The 13,269-nt window shown below is 38.1% G+C and overlaps 2 protein-coding genes across 3 annotated transcripts; one reads left to right on the top strand and one right to left on the bottom strand.

The window, feature by feature from the left end:
- Nucleotides 1-305: 305 nt before the first annotated feature.
- Nucleotides 306-4,560, top strand: cfl1 (cofilin 1). The gene is made up of 4 exons (XM_083560060.1): nt 306-535; nt 3,052-3,350; nt 3,453-3,529; nt 3,747-4,560. Exons 1-4 carry the CDS (start codon nt 533-535, stop codon nt 3,860-3,862), a joined length of 495 nt encoding a protein of 164 aa, XP_083416186.1. The 5' UTR covers nt 306-532; the 3' UTR covers nt 3,863-4,560.
- A 3,208-nt stretch (nt 4,561-7,768) lies between these two features.
- On the bottom strand, nt 7,769-12,527 carry prss23 (serine protease 23). 2 transcript variants are annotated; one of them, XM_083560052.1, is made up of 2 exons: nt 12,221-12,527; nt 7,769-10,247 (listed from the first exon to the last, which is right to left on the bottom strand). In XM_083560052.1, the coding sequence occupies exon 2, from the start codon at nt 10,227-10,229 to the stop codon at nt 9,069-9,071; it is 1,161 nt and encodes a 386-aa protein (XP_083416178.1). In that variant the 5' UTR covers nt 10,230-10,247; nt 12,221-12,527; the 3' UTR covers nt 7,769-9,068. The 2 variants fall into 2 exon arrangements, with proteins under 2 accessions (XP_083416178.1, XP_083416179.1); XM_083560053.1 differs by lacking the exon at nt 12,221-12,527 and adding an exon at nt 10,608-10,742.
- Between the last annotated feature and the right edge of the window lie 742 nt (nt 12,528-13,269).

Genomic DNA, 13,269 nt, shown 5'->3' with positions numbered 1-13,269 from the left:
AAATAACGTTTTTTCCGAAACTGGCAGGTTCATTGACGCATCTCCTACACTGTCCTCGCTTTTTACCGTTTAACTGCACACAGGTTCCGTGTGTAAGGAGCTCACACTGTATATAAAACCACAAGGGTGACTATTAATTACACAGAAATCATCCTTTTTAACAAATGAACGTATCATGAACACACCTATGTGCATTTGCCTCAAAAACCTGCAAAACAGGCTGCAGGTGCGTCTAATTGTCTTATCTAAATGTTCTTATTGTTTAACGCACCCTGCGTTTTTTTGTGTTACATGGACCTCCATAGGCCATTGCACCTAATCGCTGCTATAGAACGCAGGACTTCACATCCCGTCGGTCAGTCAGAGGAATCACGTGACCGCTCACGACACGCTCGTCCCCATCCGAACGGCGGGTGCGCGCGTTGAAGGGCGCGTCCGTGTGAGTCAAGTGCGCGAGAGAGAGAAGAGCGCGCGAGCCCGCATCACCGCTCATTCAATTTCTCTTTACACGCCGACTAACAGAGACGCTGCGATGGTACGTGTGCATTTGCCATATTTTACCCTTTTTTTGGTTGATACCAACTTATTGTAAGCGTTTCAATTTGTAACTTTTTTAAAATTTGTATGTATTTAAAATATGAACACTGGATGTTTCCTGGAAGATTTTTCTCATCAGTCTGGATTGACGACATTCCGCCATTCCATGTCCGTTAGCTTGTTAGCTCCATCATCGAGCCGGATTTGCAGTAATCTTAAAACGTGAGAGTTAAAGATGTCATCCGGTGCAAAAAATCAATCCCGTGTCGAATGGCCAGGCTGGAAAGTGTTTGCTTTTTTATGTTAACGCGGATTTAATGAAAATGACAAAAAAAAAAACAGACGCCATTTCCTCATCCTTCTGGTTTTTGCTAATTAATCTAGTCCCTCACTAAGATGTTATCTGGTGTTCATTGGTTTGATTAGATTTTTTATAGGCCGCATGACAGCCTTTGCACGTTATATCAGGCAGTGTGAAAGTAAAGCCTCGGGCACCGTTGCTTCAGTGATCCGGGCGGAGAAGGCCGTCATTACAGGACTAACGCTAACTCGCTTAGCACGACTCGGTCCTTTGTCTGAATGTGGGCATCTGTCGCAGTCAAAAATTGGGGACTAAAAAAGTCGCTCATATGGGACCCTTTATGTGATCATAAGGAGACTCGTTTGGATTCATTAAATGCGTTATTTTCGTTTTTTCCTCCTCGGGTTTTTTTGTGCGTTAAGATGGCCAGCACATGCATCACCCCGCATTCACTGTGGCCCCACCCTGATTACTGATGCACGGATCAACTGGCCTTATATTTCCTATTCGGTAAATATTAATGGACAATGGATCACATATTGGCTGTGACTACATATACACAAGTCATGCGCCAAAATACATGTATACATATATATATATATACAATAATTAACACTTTTTTTATTAAATAATTCGACGCCAAAAGGAAACCGCGTTTGCACGACGACGTCTCGTCCTAGTTGTAGGCGCGAATTCACCGCGTTTCAGTGTTTCAGATTCGCCTTTAGTTACATTTATTCGGGTTCGTGGTGGGCTTTTAGATACACATGACGGTTTTTCCTTGCGAAGATGTAGTAGGAGGGTCTCGTTTTAGAAACTGCATTGCAAACAGAGCAGGCCTGTACTTCCTCACCGAGCTGCAAACGCGAACACGCATGCGTCGCCCCCAAAAATAAAATAATTAATTTAACGCAATTCGGAGATCATTTTGCTAACAAAGCGAGGAGCATTATTATTATTTTGGTATAATTATAATTTTTTTGGTTCTACTTTAACCTTCATTGGAGTGGTATACAATGTGAAGGAAGTGGCGGTTCCGGTTTGAAACAATTTGCCATTTCAGGCTCGTGCACGTGAGATTGCGGGTAGATTGTTTGATGTATTGCTCCTCTGTGTGAAGGAACCTTAATGGAGTCGCATACGTTTTGACGACGTGCTTTTAGGCGTCCGCCAGGTTTAATGTCTTCTCGGATGTACTTCGGCCTTCAAATAACGTCATTTGGAGCTGTATAGCAGGAAGACGGCTGTGGATGGGCGGGGAAACCACCCGCGTATCGACATTTTGAACCGTCCTCGAGCTGAATCTCCACAATACTTACCTTTTATTTGTATTTTATTTTTTATATTTTTTTAGAATTAAAATGCGTTCCTCATGACTGAGAAACCACCCACACTCTTTTATGCACTTCCGTGTAGTGACTCGAGCACAGTGCAGTCATTCAGTAGTCCAAATTCATAAATCAGCAAATGCTCCTTGATCTTTTTCTTTTTAAACAGCGAGTTTTAATATAATCCACCGGTTATTGAGCTGCTGATCAAACATTGGATTGTGGCATCAGATTGCTTATAGAGTTAGTTTTGCCACATTAGAAAGTCTTAGATTGCGGTAAGGAAGCAGATTGAAATGCAATTTGACTAAAAACGCCATTGCAGTTTCTGTTCCTACCATATGTTGTAATAGAAATCTGAAGAGCTAAATAAGATTATATGCCATAATTTGACCTGGATTTTATTTTTATCGTTTTTCAGTTTTGCACCTCTGTAGCTTCCCTGTACTACCGACAGTAGTATGACATGCCTTGTAAGATTTTTTTACAATTGTTAATCAAGGTTATTTAATTAACCATACATCCTGTTATGTCTAGTTCTTTAAAAGTGCAGAGTAGTCCAGCTTCGGTCATGTATCTTTGGATTTCTGCCACTTAAGCAACCTCCACGCCCTGCATATTTCCTTTTAAGAACTTGTGCCACACCTGATAGCTTTTTTTATTTTATTTTTTTTATTTTTTTATTTTTTTATTTTTAACTTGTGACTTCCTGATCTTTGGATATCCTTTTTTCCTTATGTTGGATGCTTTCACATCTGGGTATTGCAGAGTGAGTTAGGCAGGTAGATATCGCTTTAGTTTGAGTTGGCACTGCTGGTTGTCATGTTCATTTGTACAGTCTCACTGAACCATATCTAGTGTTATTTACCATGTGCTTCTTTGCAGGCCTCCGGAGTCACAGTCCAAGAGAATGTGCTGACCTGCTTCAACGAAATGAAAGTGCGTAAGGCACAGTGCAGTGAGGAGGAGCGTAAAAAGAGGAAGAAGGCTGTGCTGTTCTGCCTGAGTGAGGACAGAAAGCAAATCATCATTGAAGAGGGCCGTGAGATCCTGCAGGGAGATGAAGGAGATCCCTTCCTTAAGTTTGTCAAGATGTTGCCCCCTGATGACTGCCGTTATGCTCTGTATGACGCCACATATGAGACCAAGGATTGCAAGAAGGAGGATCTGGTATTTATCTTTTGGTAAGGAAAGCTTAAAATGTTTGGAAGTCTTTGGGGGAAGTAATAGTTTTAGATGGTTTTAAAATTGAGTGGTGCAGCTCAACAGTAGTGTTTTTCTTTCAGGGCTCCAGAGTCTGCTCCACTCAAGAGCAAGATGATCTTTGCAAGCTCCAAGGATGCAATCAAGAAGAAGTTTACAGGTGAAAACCTTTTGGATCATTTGTTTTATTAGCTTTATTATTTAATATGCAAATGAATTTTAACAATAAGCTTCAGAAATGCACCATGAATAAGTGGTTGGTAGTTCATTTTAGAGATTTAGTGTGTATATACATAGAACTCAGTGCCCAAGTGAAAAGTAGTGTCTATTCCTGAGTCAGGTTTACATGTCTGAACTCTTCTGCTTGTGTTGTACAGGTATCAAGCATGAGTGGCAAGTGAATGGACTGGATGACATCAAGGATCGAAAAACTCTTGCTGAGAAGCTTGGGGGTTCCTCAGTGGTCACTCTTGAGGGAAGTCCTCTTGATTAAGGCTGATACTCTGGTCAGATAGAGCTGTTTAGCTGTTCATTTCAACATGGTTAGGACAGGGGCTTATGGCAGCAATGCTGTGGGTTGGGTTGGGGTGGGTTTGATTTGGCTGTTAAATTTGGCTGTCATATCATTTCACACATACAAAGAACAAAATAAAAATCATAAAATGGAGGCTATTATAACTGTACATGTGTGCAGGCAGGTCTTGTTCTTTTCTGGTTCCTTTAGATTGTTTAAGAAGGATAAGGTAGAACAGCAACTATTACAGTCAATCTTTTTTTTTTTTTTTTTTGGCGCCAAACGTATGGTTAATTTTTTTCTAAGTATGTGTGTAGTTGACATTAGGTGTAGTACAAAACAACTTACTGTAAGTGATTGCACAAAATGCATCAAGAACTATTTTGGGAATATAAATTCTCCTCTCTTTCCTCCCCTCTTCTTATTTTACAATTCCAAGTGTTTTAATGATTCCAGCTCTTATTTGCAAACATTTCAGAATCTGATTCTAAACTATGGTGTCACAATATTGTTCACATTCCTTAAATGCAAACATTCGGGATTTAATGAAAAGGATCGATATGAAAGAAAGGAGGAGCAATGTATTAGGACAACCTGTGTACAGAGCTCAAAAGATATTGCATAGTGGATGTTTTGTATTGTCTCCTTATCTCTAATTAAAAAAAAAAAGCACTAAACAACTCCTCATTGTGTTTTGAAGTACTGTGTATTTCTTCATTTTGTTTCAGTGGTTGGTTCTCTGCAGATGGTTTTCAGGGGTTCTTGTTTTTGTGGTGTATATTTTTAGGGTTTGGGCTTAAACTATAAAACTGACTACTTCCCTTAGTTACTATGTTGTGACGTTTTTCAGCAATAATTGGTTAGGCCACTAGAGGGCAATCAGCCATTGTTCAGAAGGCTGTAGAAGCACCTTTACCCGTTTAATGACCTGGGACTTCTAAGGTACTGTGGCAATGTACATCTGTATTCCTGTTTGGGATTTAGTAAAATTATTTCTTCACAAGGAGCTCATTCTGAGGCCCCACCCCCCTTCTGTTCAGTTACTGTTCTGACACACAAAGCCGTTGTTTCATTCATTCACATGACTTGACCAGTTTCGGCAAATTGCCTGTGACCACACATCTGGATGCTTGCTGTGATTGTGTTGACAACAACTGCTGACATTGTTTAATATCAAAGAATGAGATCTTATTATTCGACAGATTGATAGCCTCAAATGATGCATAATGATTGTTATTCCATGTTCCAAGTCATGTGTCCAAGATGGTTTTATATAGATGTTAAATGTTTTGTGGTGAGAATTGCAAATGAAGCACACCACAGGAATGATTAGACCCTAAACAAAATGCTGCTGTTCAACAGTGGAAGAAGTGTTTGCCGTGACTGAAATTAAAATTGCAACTTCAAAATATCTGCCTGTCAACTGGATATTAGGTGTTACAAAAAATAAATAAATGATTCTTGCAATTAATATTTTAGATAAATTCCTTCCTTTGTTGATTTATTAGGTTTTAAATCTGTGATTTGAGTCATGATGATGTTTTTTGTTGTTACTGTCACACTATGTGCAAATACATGGTACCAAAGTAATTTCCAGGTCAGTAGAACCACAGTGGACTGCATTGGACACAACCATGCATTTGCTAATTAACAACGACTATATCGATGCTGAAATCTTTTTGGTCACCTCTACCCTGGATCAGTGGCATCTTTACTCTAAATTGTACTGTGTCCAGACAACACCAAATGACCTGAATTTTAAATAGCAACTAAATAAAACCTTTTTTTTTTTTTTTTTTTTTTCCTTTCAGTTTGCCAAATCTGCCAAAAAGAACATCCTCGCCTCATCCATATATCTGTGGTTCAGTCGCTGTTACTTCTTACTATAAACCTTGAATGTGTGCTAATAAGTGCATTACTATATTTAGCCCTCTTCTTTTCATTAATTTATAGTCCACACTCTGTTTTAATTTAAAACAGAGATTCTATATAAAATTTTGGTGGACTGCAGGGGTGTAGCCATTATTTCAAAAGGGGGGGGGGGACGAAATGTGTAGTGTTACCTGTTTTTTTTCCCTTCACTAAAAAAAAGTGAGGGGGACGAATTAACTTTTAATAAAAAGTGCGGGGGACATGTCCCCCGCGTAATCTACGCCGCTGGTGGACTGGATTATACATTTTGGGTTACATATCCCTATTCTAGAGGCTCCATTGTGCTGGTATAATGACCAAACATTGATGAAACGTAAACTCCATACCGAAGTAATACAGATGAATTATTTTTATAATCTGACCAGCACTATTGCATTAAAGATGCACGAAGACCACCATTTGCTTCTTTGATTTTTCCAGACAAGCCCAAATATTTTAAAGAGCATGAATGTTGACCACAAGGGGGAGCCAGACTTCTGTCACAGCTGTGTACACCACTGCAAAGCTTTGCGTAGTAGGAAATAGCAAAAATATAGAAAAACAAATTCGACAAACATCTTTATATTTTTTATATATAAAAGCTTTAGGATAAAAACAAACAAAGAAATAGAATAAATATTTTCACAGTCGTGTTGCATATATTTATATATATATATATATTTTTTTGCTTAAAGCTGTTTAATCTATATTGTATAATATTAACTCATGACAGGCCAGACAGATAGCTATGCTTCGAGTTAATATATCCATTTCAATAATAATATATCTATATATTAATATAGCTATGTCTAATAATATACACGTTTGTCAATGGCATTACTCCCCGCATCACTCCATTATACATCAGAAGCCACGTGGCACGCGCAGTATGCTAGGAATCAGTTACAGCGCTAATGATGCGAGGGCGCGCGCGCTGCAGAGTGACGTAATAAGTGCACCATTTTTTAAATATATATATATATATATATATATATATATATATATATATATATATATATATATATATATATATATATGAGACTGTACACCACGGTGTTCGGCTTTACTGCTTCACCCAAAGGGATTATGTGTGCTGGAGTATCTGACGTCGAATGACCATGAGCTCAGCTGAAATGTAAAATCCTTGTCGTCACAATCCCTGTCGTTTGTAGTGTTTTTTAGACACACAAGCTCCTTTCCTCTTTTCCCCTATTTTCAGAGGCAGTGTACAGAGAGCTCGCTGCGGTCCTTAATATTCCAATATGGCAGTGTAGGACAGATAATATTTTATATTCAGGCTGTGTCATGGGGGATATTTTTTTATCAATGGTGTTCACATTCAAATCTTTTATTCTTCTAATGCTCTACTGGGGAAAAAAAAAAAAAAAACAGAAACCTTCAATAAATAAGAATAAGAAATAGGAATAAATGACGGAAGAAACTCCTGACTCAACAACACCTGTAGCCTTATTTGCACGATTTCCTTTTTTTGTTTAAGTTTAAGTTTGTTTAAGTTTAAGTTAAGCTAAAAAGAAGGTTTTAGGCTCTTGATAATTTTATTAAATATCAATAAGTGTTTCATGATCAGTGTTTATAATTTTATTAATAGATTAGTGTGCTTTGAGTAACATGCAAGTCTTTTCACATAAACTGAGTTGATTAAACGAGAGTCTTGTGACAATGATAATAGGAACATTATAGCCATAATAAATCATAGTACTTTGGATACTTATGTACATTTGAAGGCAAATACTTTTGTACTTTTACTTAAGTGAAACTTTGAAGGGAGCATTTTATGGACTAATATTTTACCAAATACATGGTTTGTGTACTTCGTCCACCACTGATTGCTGGCATGTTACATCTAGTGAATGACATTAAAGCAGTTCAAAGATGCTACTTTGGTACTGGAGCCCAGTAGGAAGCATTAGGACATTAAGCATCAACATTTCAATAAGATTCTGAAATGGTGTGTTTAATAATAATGATTTATTAATGTACCACAAGCACATTATGTAATTGAAAGCAGTTGGTAGTGGTGCTAATGTTTAATGGTTTATTGTTTGTAATAGTATTTGTAGTGGAAAGCATTAGTATTTCTCTGTTGTTGAAATTATTTTCACTTCCACAACATGTTATCCAAATTATTAAAGAAAATCACAGAAAAGACAATTGGGTGAGTTTGTGAAGAGCAATGAATCCAAAAAATTGTAAAAAAAATTGTTTAATGCTGTAGCATCTCATTTTCCTCCTCTCTACTGTATACCTTTTGGATGAACTGAAATGGCAAATAAACTAAACCATAAAATCCTGCTCACTTCCCAATATCTACTGAAAAGTCTTCACAGAATAGTGGAGTTTGTAATAACAGCATAGACACAAATCTGGCATAGGATAATTAAAAAGCACATATAAGTGTGATTTTAGGGTATCCTCACACTTTTGGCTACACATACCTGGCCTATATTCATCGTACAATGTTAATATTAATAATATCCACAGTCTTAGCTGAAAATAATGCTGAGTCACCAACTTGGTCCAGCATATAGTCTTTAACCTTCAACATGTAATTGAAGTTTGAGGGCTTTTGCTGTTTGCATTTATTTGCACTGTGAACTAACTGTTAATGAAATCAGACACAATGGTTTACATGACCAGTATTCTTCTTTTAACATATTAAAATAATGAATGACCAATTTTGATGAACCTGAATAGGTTAACTCTATTCCTAATCAGGTGGATACATGAATGTTTTTTTTTTTATTACAAATTAAGCAGTCTATCATGTTATTTATAAAATATTAGGTTCATGTACATGTAGCTATTGATTAACATGATAGCATACTAAAGGCATGGGTTGGGCACCATGTCTGGTGTAAAACAGGTTTTAAAGCAAATAAATGCAAGGTATACTGATTGATGGACTATGGATAGCTCAAGTCACAAGTCTCAACTGTAACTTTGATTTTGTATCAGCGCTGATTTAGTCTGAAATAAGGATATTTCTTACTAATTCCTCATCTTTCTGTCTCATTTCTCAGAAGTCTCAAATAATCCAGGATGAAAAAATAAAATGGAAAGGCACCAGTGTTTTACTCGTTTAAATAAATGTCAAATTAATGCAAACAAGATGTCCAATTTGGATTTGTCTTAGATGGTAAATTATGTACAAACCATTGGATAATTTCTTTCCAAAGACCATTTCTTGATTTGACTGCAATTGCATTGTCTATAAATAGACAGACTATACTTCTGGTTTCAGGGCTTGTGTAAATCAGCCCTGACTGCAGCTGCCTCTGTTTCCATGCACCCAGTAACAGATCTGAGCAAATTTCAGTGGAGTGAAACGAACGGCGACATTGTAGTCACGATTCTCACCATCAATCTCCAACCACTGGTGCCCAGAAAAGATGCCAATCACCTTACGCTCCCAGCGTTCCAAATCATTGTCCCACACACGACCATACACACCAGAGCCACTGGCCCCAGGTCTCGCATCACAATGCTGGTAGATTAGATCATTACTCTCATCTTCTACAGGGCAGAAACGATACACAAGCTCTCCAGGCCTATCACTGTCAAAACCAGAGAAATGGATGCGCTTTCCAGCCAAATCATTGGAAGAAGGGGCTACAGCCAGACGCATAAAGGGGCGGCGATGTGGCCAACGCAGCTCCAAAAGGGCATAGTCATAATCCATGCTGACATCCTGCGGTCCTTGTATCCAACCTTTAGGTACACGCATCCTCCGCACCCTTAGCCAGCGCACCAAGGGCTTTTTCAAGTCTTCTGTGGTGCTATTGGCTGAAGGTGGGATTAAAAAGCCAACTCTGAGTTTACGTGCACCTTTGACATAATCTTTTCCATCATGTACACAGTGTGCAGCAGTCAGCACATGTTGTTGGGATACTAAAACACCAGTGCAGCCTGTTGAAATGCGTACGGCTGTGGAGAATGGGTAGTCCAGCAGGAAGTGGTCACCCCGAATGTTGAAGCGCCCATCTGCACCATAGATTTGCCTTCTTTTTCTTTTATGAGAGAAAGATAGGATTTTATGCTTCCTCTTAATGTTCATTGCAGAACGGCGGTTAACGTCAGCATCTTCATCTTCCAGATTGACAGTGGTTAGTGTACGTGAGCCATCAGCATACAGTGTTTCAAAGGCCAGCTGCTCAGTTAGATGTTCTTTGTCAATGTCTTCTACCTTGTGGAGGCAGCTGGCATTGCAGTGGGTGGTAAAGTCCAGCTGGGCCTTAGCACTGAAACGGGAGCGGGAGAGGGCCAAAGGGGTGTGAGGCACCAGAGAGGGAATGTGGTGATTCTGCGACAGGTTGGTGGGTGTTCTCACTGTCAGAGAAGACTTGGATTGGAGAAGTACGAGAAGCTGAACAGCAAGACAGTAATGTGCTAAGCCCGATCTCCAGTAATGAGCCATGGCTGAGATTAGAGGAACCTGAAATGAAAAGACATGTCATTTAAAACATAACTGGAGCAGTTTAACATTTAGACAATTTTATTTTGAATATTAATTTCATTATGCTAAATCTCTACAATACTTTGTTTATAGTTTTACCTGTTTAAAAAGATAGATCTAGAACCCTTATTTTTACTTAATTGAATAACTCTTCAATGTTAAACATAGTAGAAATTACTTACTAACAAAAAAACCCGTAAGGAACCTAAGAACCATTTTTTCACAGTTGAGGTACAATTTTGAACTTAAAAATAGATTTACAGTGAAAAACATTAAAATATCAAACAACCTTATTATACAGCCATTACATACTAAACCATATACTGCAGCTTCATTTACCTTTTCTTTTTTTTTCTTTTCTTTCTGAGTGAAATACAAAAAACCCTTTGGTCATGTCTTTATGCACATTATAGTAGGCACATAGAAAATGCAGTGAATCATGTTCAGACAAGACTACAGACATCTACAGACTACACATAGTATGAGTTCCAAAAATGTGACATTGTTTCATGAGGCATGTTGTAAATTAATTGTGAAAAGAATTTAGTAATAAAATTATGGTTTGACAAATACTTTTATAAACAAAAAAAAGTATTTTCTTTGCCCAGTAAATACTACTGACAAAATGTAGCTCTTAGTCAGCCCTTTGTCAGCCTTTGTAACTGTTCACCACAATTTCGAACCTAAACAACTAAAATGCCTCTTTGAAAGTAATAACTACCAAGTCTAGTTGTGTTTTATATTGTATCCAAATGATAAATATTTTAATACTTTAATACACTTCAATGACATTAATACAGACTGGGGGTTCCCCCCCCCTAAATCTACACTCCAAGGCAAAAAAAACAAAACAGGCACAAAATATCGAGCTTTCAATAATATTAACAACGAATCAGTGGTCAGCAAATAAGCAAGAATTAAACAACTACTGTAAATACTCTATTGAAAATCTCTGCTCTATTATTATGGCTCCCTTTTTTCTTCTTATGTTGAGCATTATATAAGGATTTGATGGGCTGCATCAGGTGTGGCAGATAACCAAATAATGACTAACATGCCAGAAGATAATAAATAAAAAATACTAAGATAAATGATAAATAAAAATACTGTATTACTTATTCTAGTTTTAAATCTAACATTTTAATCATTATCAAGATTATACTTTTGCATAAGACTATATGAACAAATTTCACTGTTTCTGGCTTTTCCTCAAACTTCTCACTGCATCAACACTAAACGAAGCAAACGGTGGCACAGGAGCTCTAATGAGTGCACTTGTTTCATTTTTGGTTAATTTTTTGACCAATTATAATTGTTGTTTTTGTTTTTTCCAACCACAATGTTTGACCTTTTTTTTAGACCAGAAGTGTGGGGAATTCTGTAACTGATTTAAAGATTCCATTCCTCAGTAGCACAAGTTCGACCCTCTCCTTTTTCCAAACGTACAATGGGCCCATATTTGACCCCTGTGTACTGCCTTCTCTGGGAATCCCAAAGTACAACCTGTTTCCCAGCACCAAAAACACACCTCGTCCTTGTTTGTCTCACATGCTGAATGGGTGTCCGACCATCATTACCCACTCTTAATCTGACTTGTTAATGACAAGGAAAACACACCATGTTTACCGAGTTTCACTTGTATTGAGGCTGTCCAAACCATAAAGCGGTACGTGCAAATGCTCAAGCAGATTCTAGCAATGAAGAGTCGCTCAGTGTAAACAGTATCCCAGGTTAGGAATTTAAAGCCATTTCAACTCGTAGCTAACTGTAGTCCTTAAAGTAAGTATTTCACGTTGTTATTATTATTCATATTAATTCATTAAAACGCACGCGCTCCGCCAGTCGCCACAATTCTACTTTTGCGCACATCACAGAATCAGTACGCGGTCAAATAGAAAAAAAAACTTAAAATAAAAAAAGGTTTTGAACAGCCGTAATTAAAAGAACTCAACCTTAAAGTGGCTCCTTCTAAGAAAACTTTCTATTCAAATCCAAATCACGTCTTCGTCTTCAAGTGCACCGGCTATTCGAGCTCTGGAGTTTCCACCCATTTCGCCTTCAACGCGCGTCTCCGCTGAAATGTCACAGGTTTCCACTGCACACTAACACGAACCCACACTCCACTTGCTGTCTCTGCGGATAGCCTGCTTCACATCTGCACTCAAGTCCCGTAAGATGAGTTGGTTTCCTGCAGAAAGGCAGGACAGTGCTTGCGTGTGTGTGTGTGTGTTCTCCTGAACACTCTCCAGCCAAATAACCAGAGATGTATTTGGCGCTGCATTTTAACCTCGTGGTCCTAGCGCCGCCGTGTGTGTGTGTGTGTGTGTGTGTGTGTGTTTGTGTTTGTGTGTGCGCGTGCGCGCGTGTGTGTGTGTGTGTATATGTGTGTGTGACAAGGTGCCAGTTTAGTCTTCGTACACAAGTGACGCTTTAAATGAAGTGCACACGTTTTAAAACAAGCCAAAACCCTAATTTACTCATCTGCCCCGGTCATGAGTTGAGGTCAAGTTCTGTCAGTCAAAAACTGGTCTCTGAATGGCCTGAGGTCTAAAAATCACCAGATGTAAGATGACTTAGAAACATGTAAAACTCACAGCATAGCTAAAAACCACAGTCACTTTTTGATGATGTCCCTGATTTCTGCCCAGACATGGATCTAACTAAATAGAGCATAACATCATAATTTTCTTTAATCACAGGTCTGTCATTAGAGGATAGAACGTGTTATCACATAGACGTTTCCAGAATTTAGCCGAGATTTTTTTATTGTAATCGTGGCACAAGAAATTATCTTAAGTTTAAGTTTAATTATCTAGTTGAAGTCTCACAGTCTAAAGATGGTTTAAAGGGAAAACATATTGGTTATTGGATTTGCCAACTATTAGGCTCTACTTTTACAACAAAAAGCTGTTTAAGTGGATGCATGAGAGGAGCCTTTAGTATAAGCAACCCTCAAAATATATTGCCTGAATATCATGACTGATTCTGCAACAGTTTTAAA

Source organism: Silurus aristotelis (assembly GCF_946808225.1).
Source record: "Silurus aristotelis genome assembly, chromosome: 14".
NCBI lineage: Eukaryota > Metazoa > Chordata > Actinopteri > Siluriformes > Siluridae > Silurus > Silurus aristotelis.
The sequence above is the reverse complement of the archived record's forward strand: the minus strand, read 5'-3'. Positions and strand labels throughout refer to the sequence as shown.

What these genes read in the sequence shown, in the direction of transcription:
- cfl1 (XM_083560060.1), top strand. An exon ending in GATCTGGTATTTATCTTTTG is followed by an intron (nt 3,351 to 3,452) that starts GTAAGGAAAGCT and finishes TTTTTCTTTCAG; the next exon opens with GGCTCCAGAGTCTGCTCCAC. An exon ending in AATCAAGAAGAAGTTTACAG is followed by an intron (nt 3,530 to 3,746) that starts GTGAAAACCTTT and finishes TGTGTTGTACAG; the next exon opens with GTATCAAGCATGAGTGGCAA.
- prss23 (XM_083560052.1), bottom strand. Translation starts at nt 10,229, where the DNA reads ATGGCTCATTACTGGAGATCGGGCTTAGCACATTACTGTCTTGCTGTT.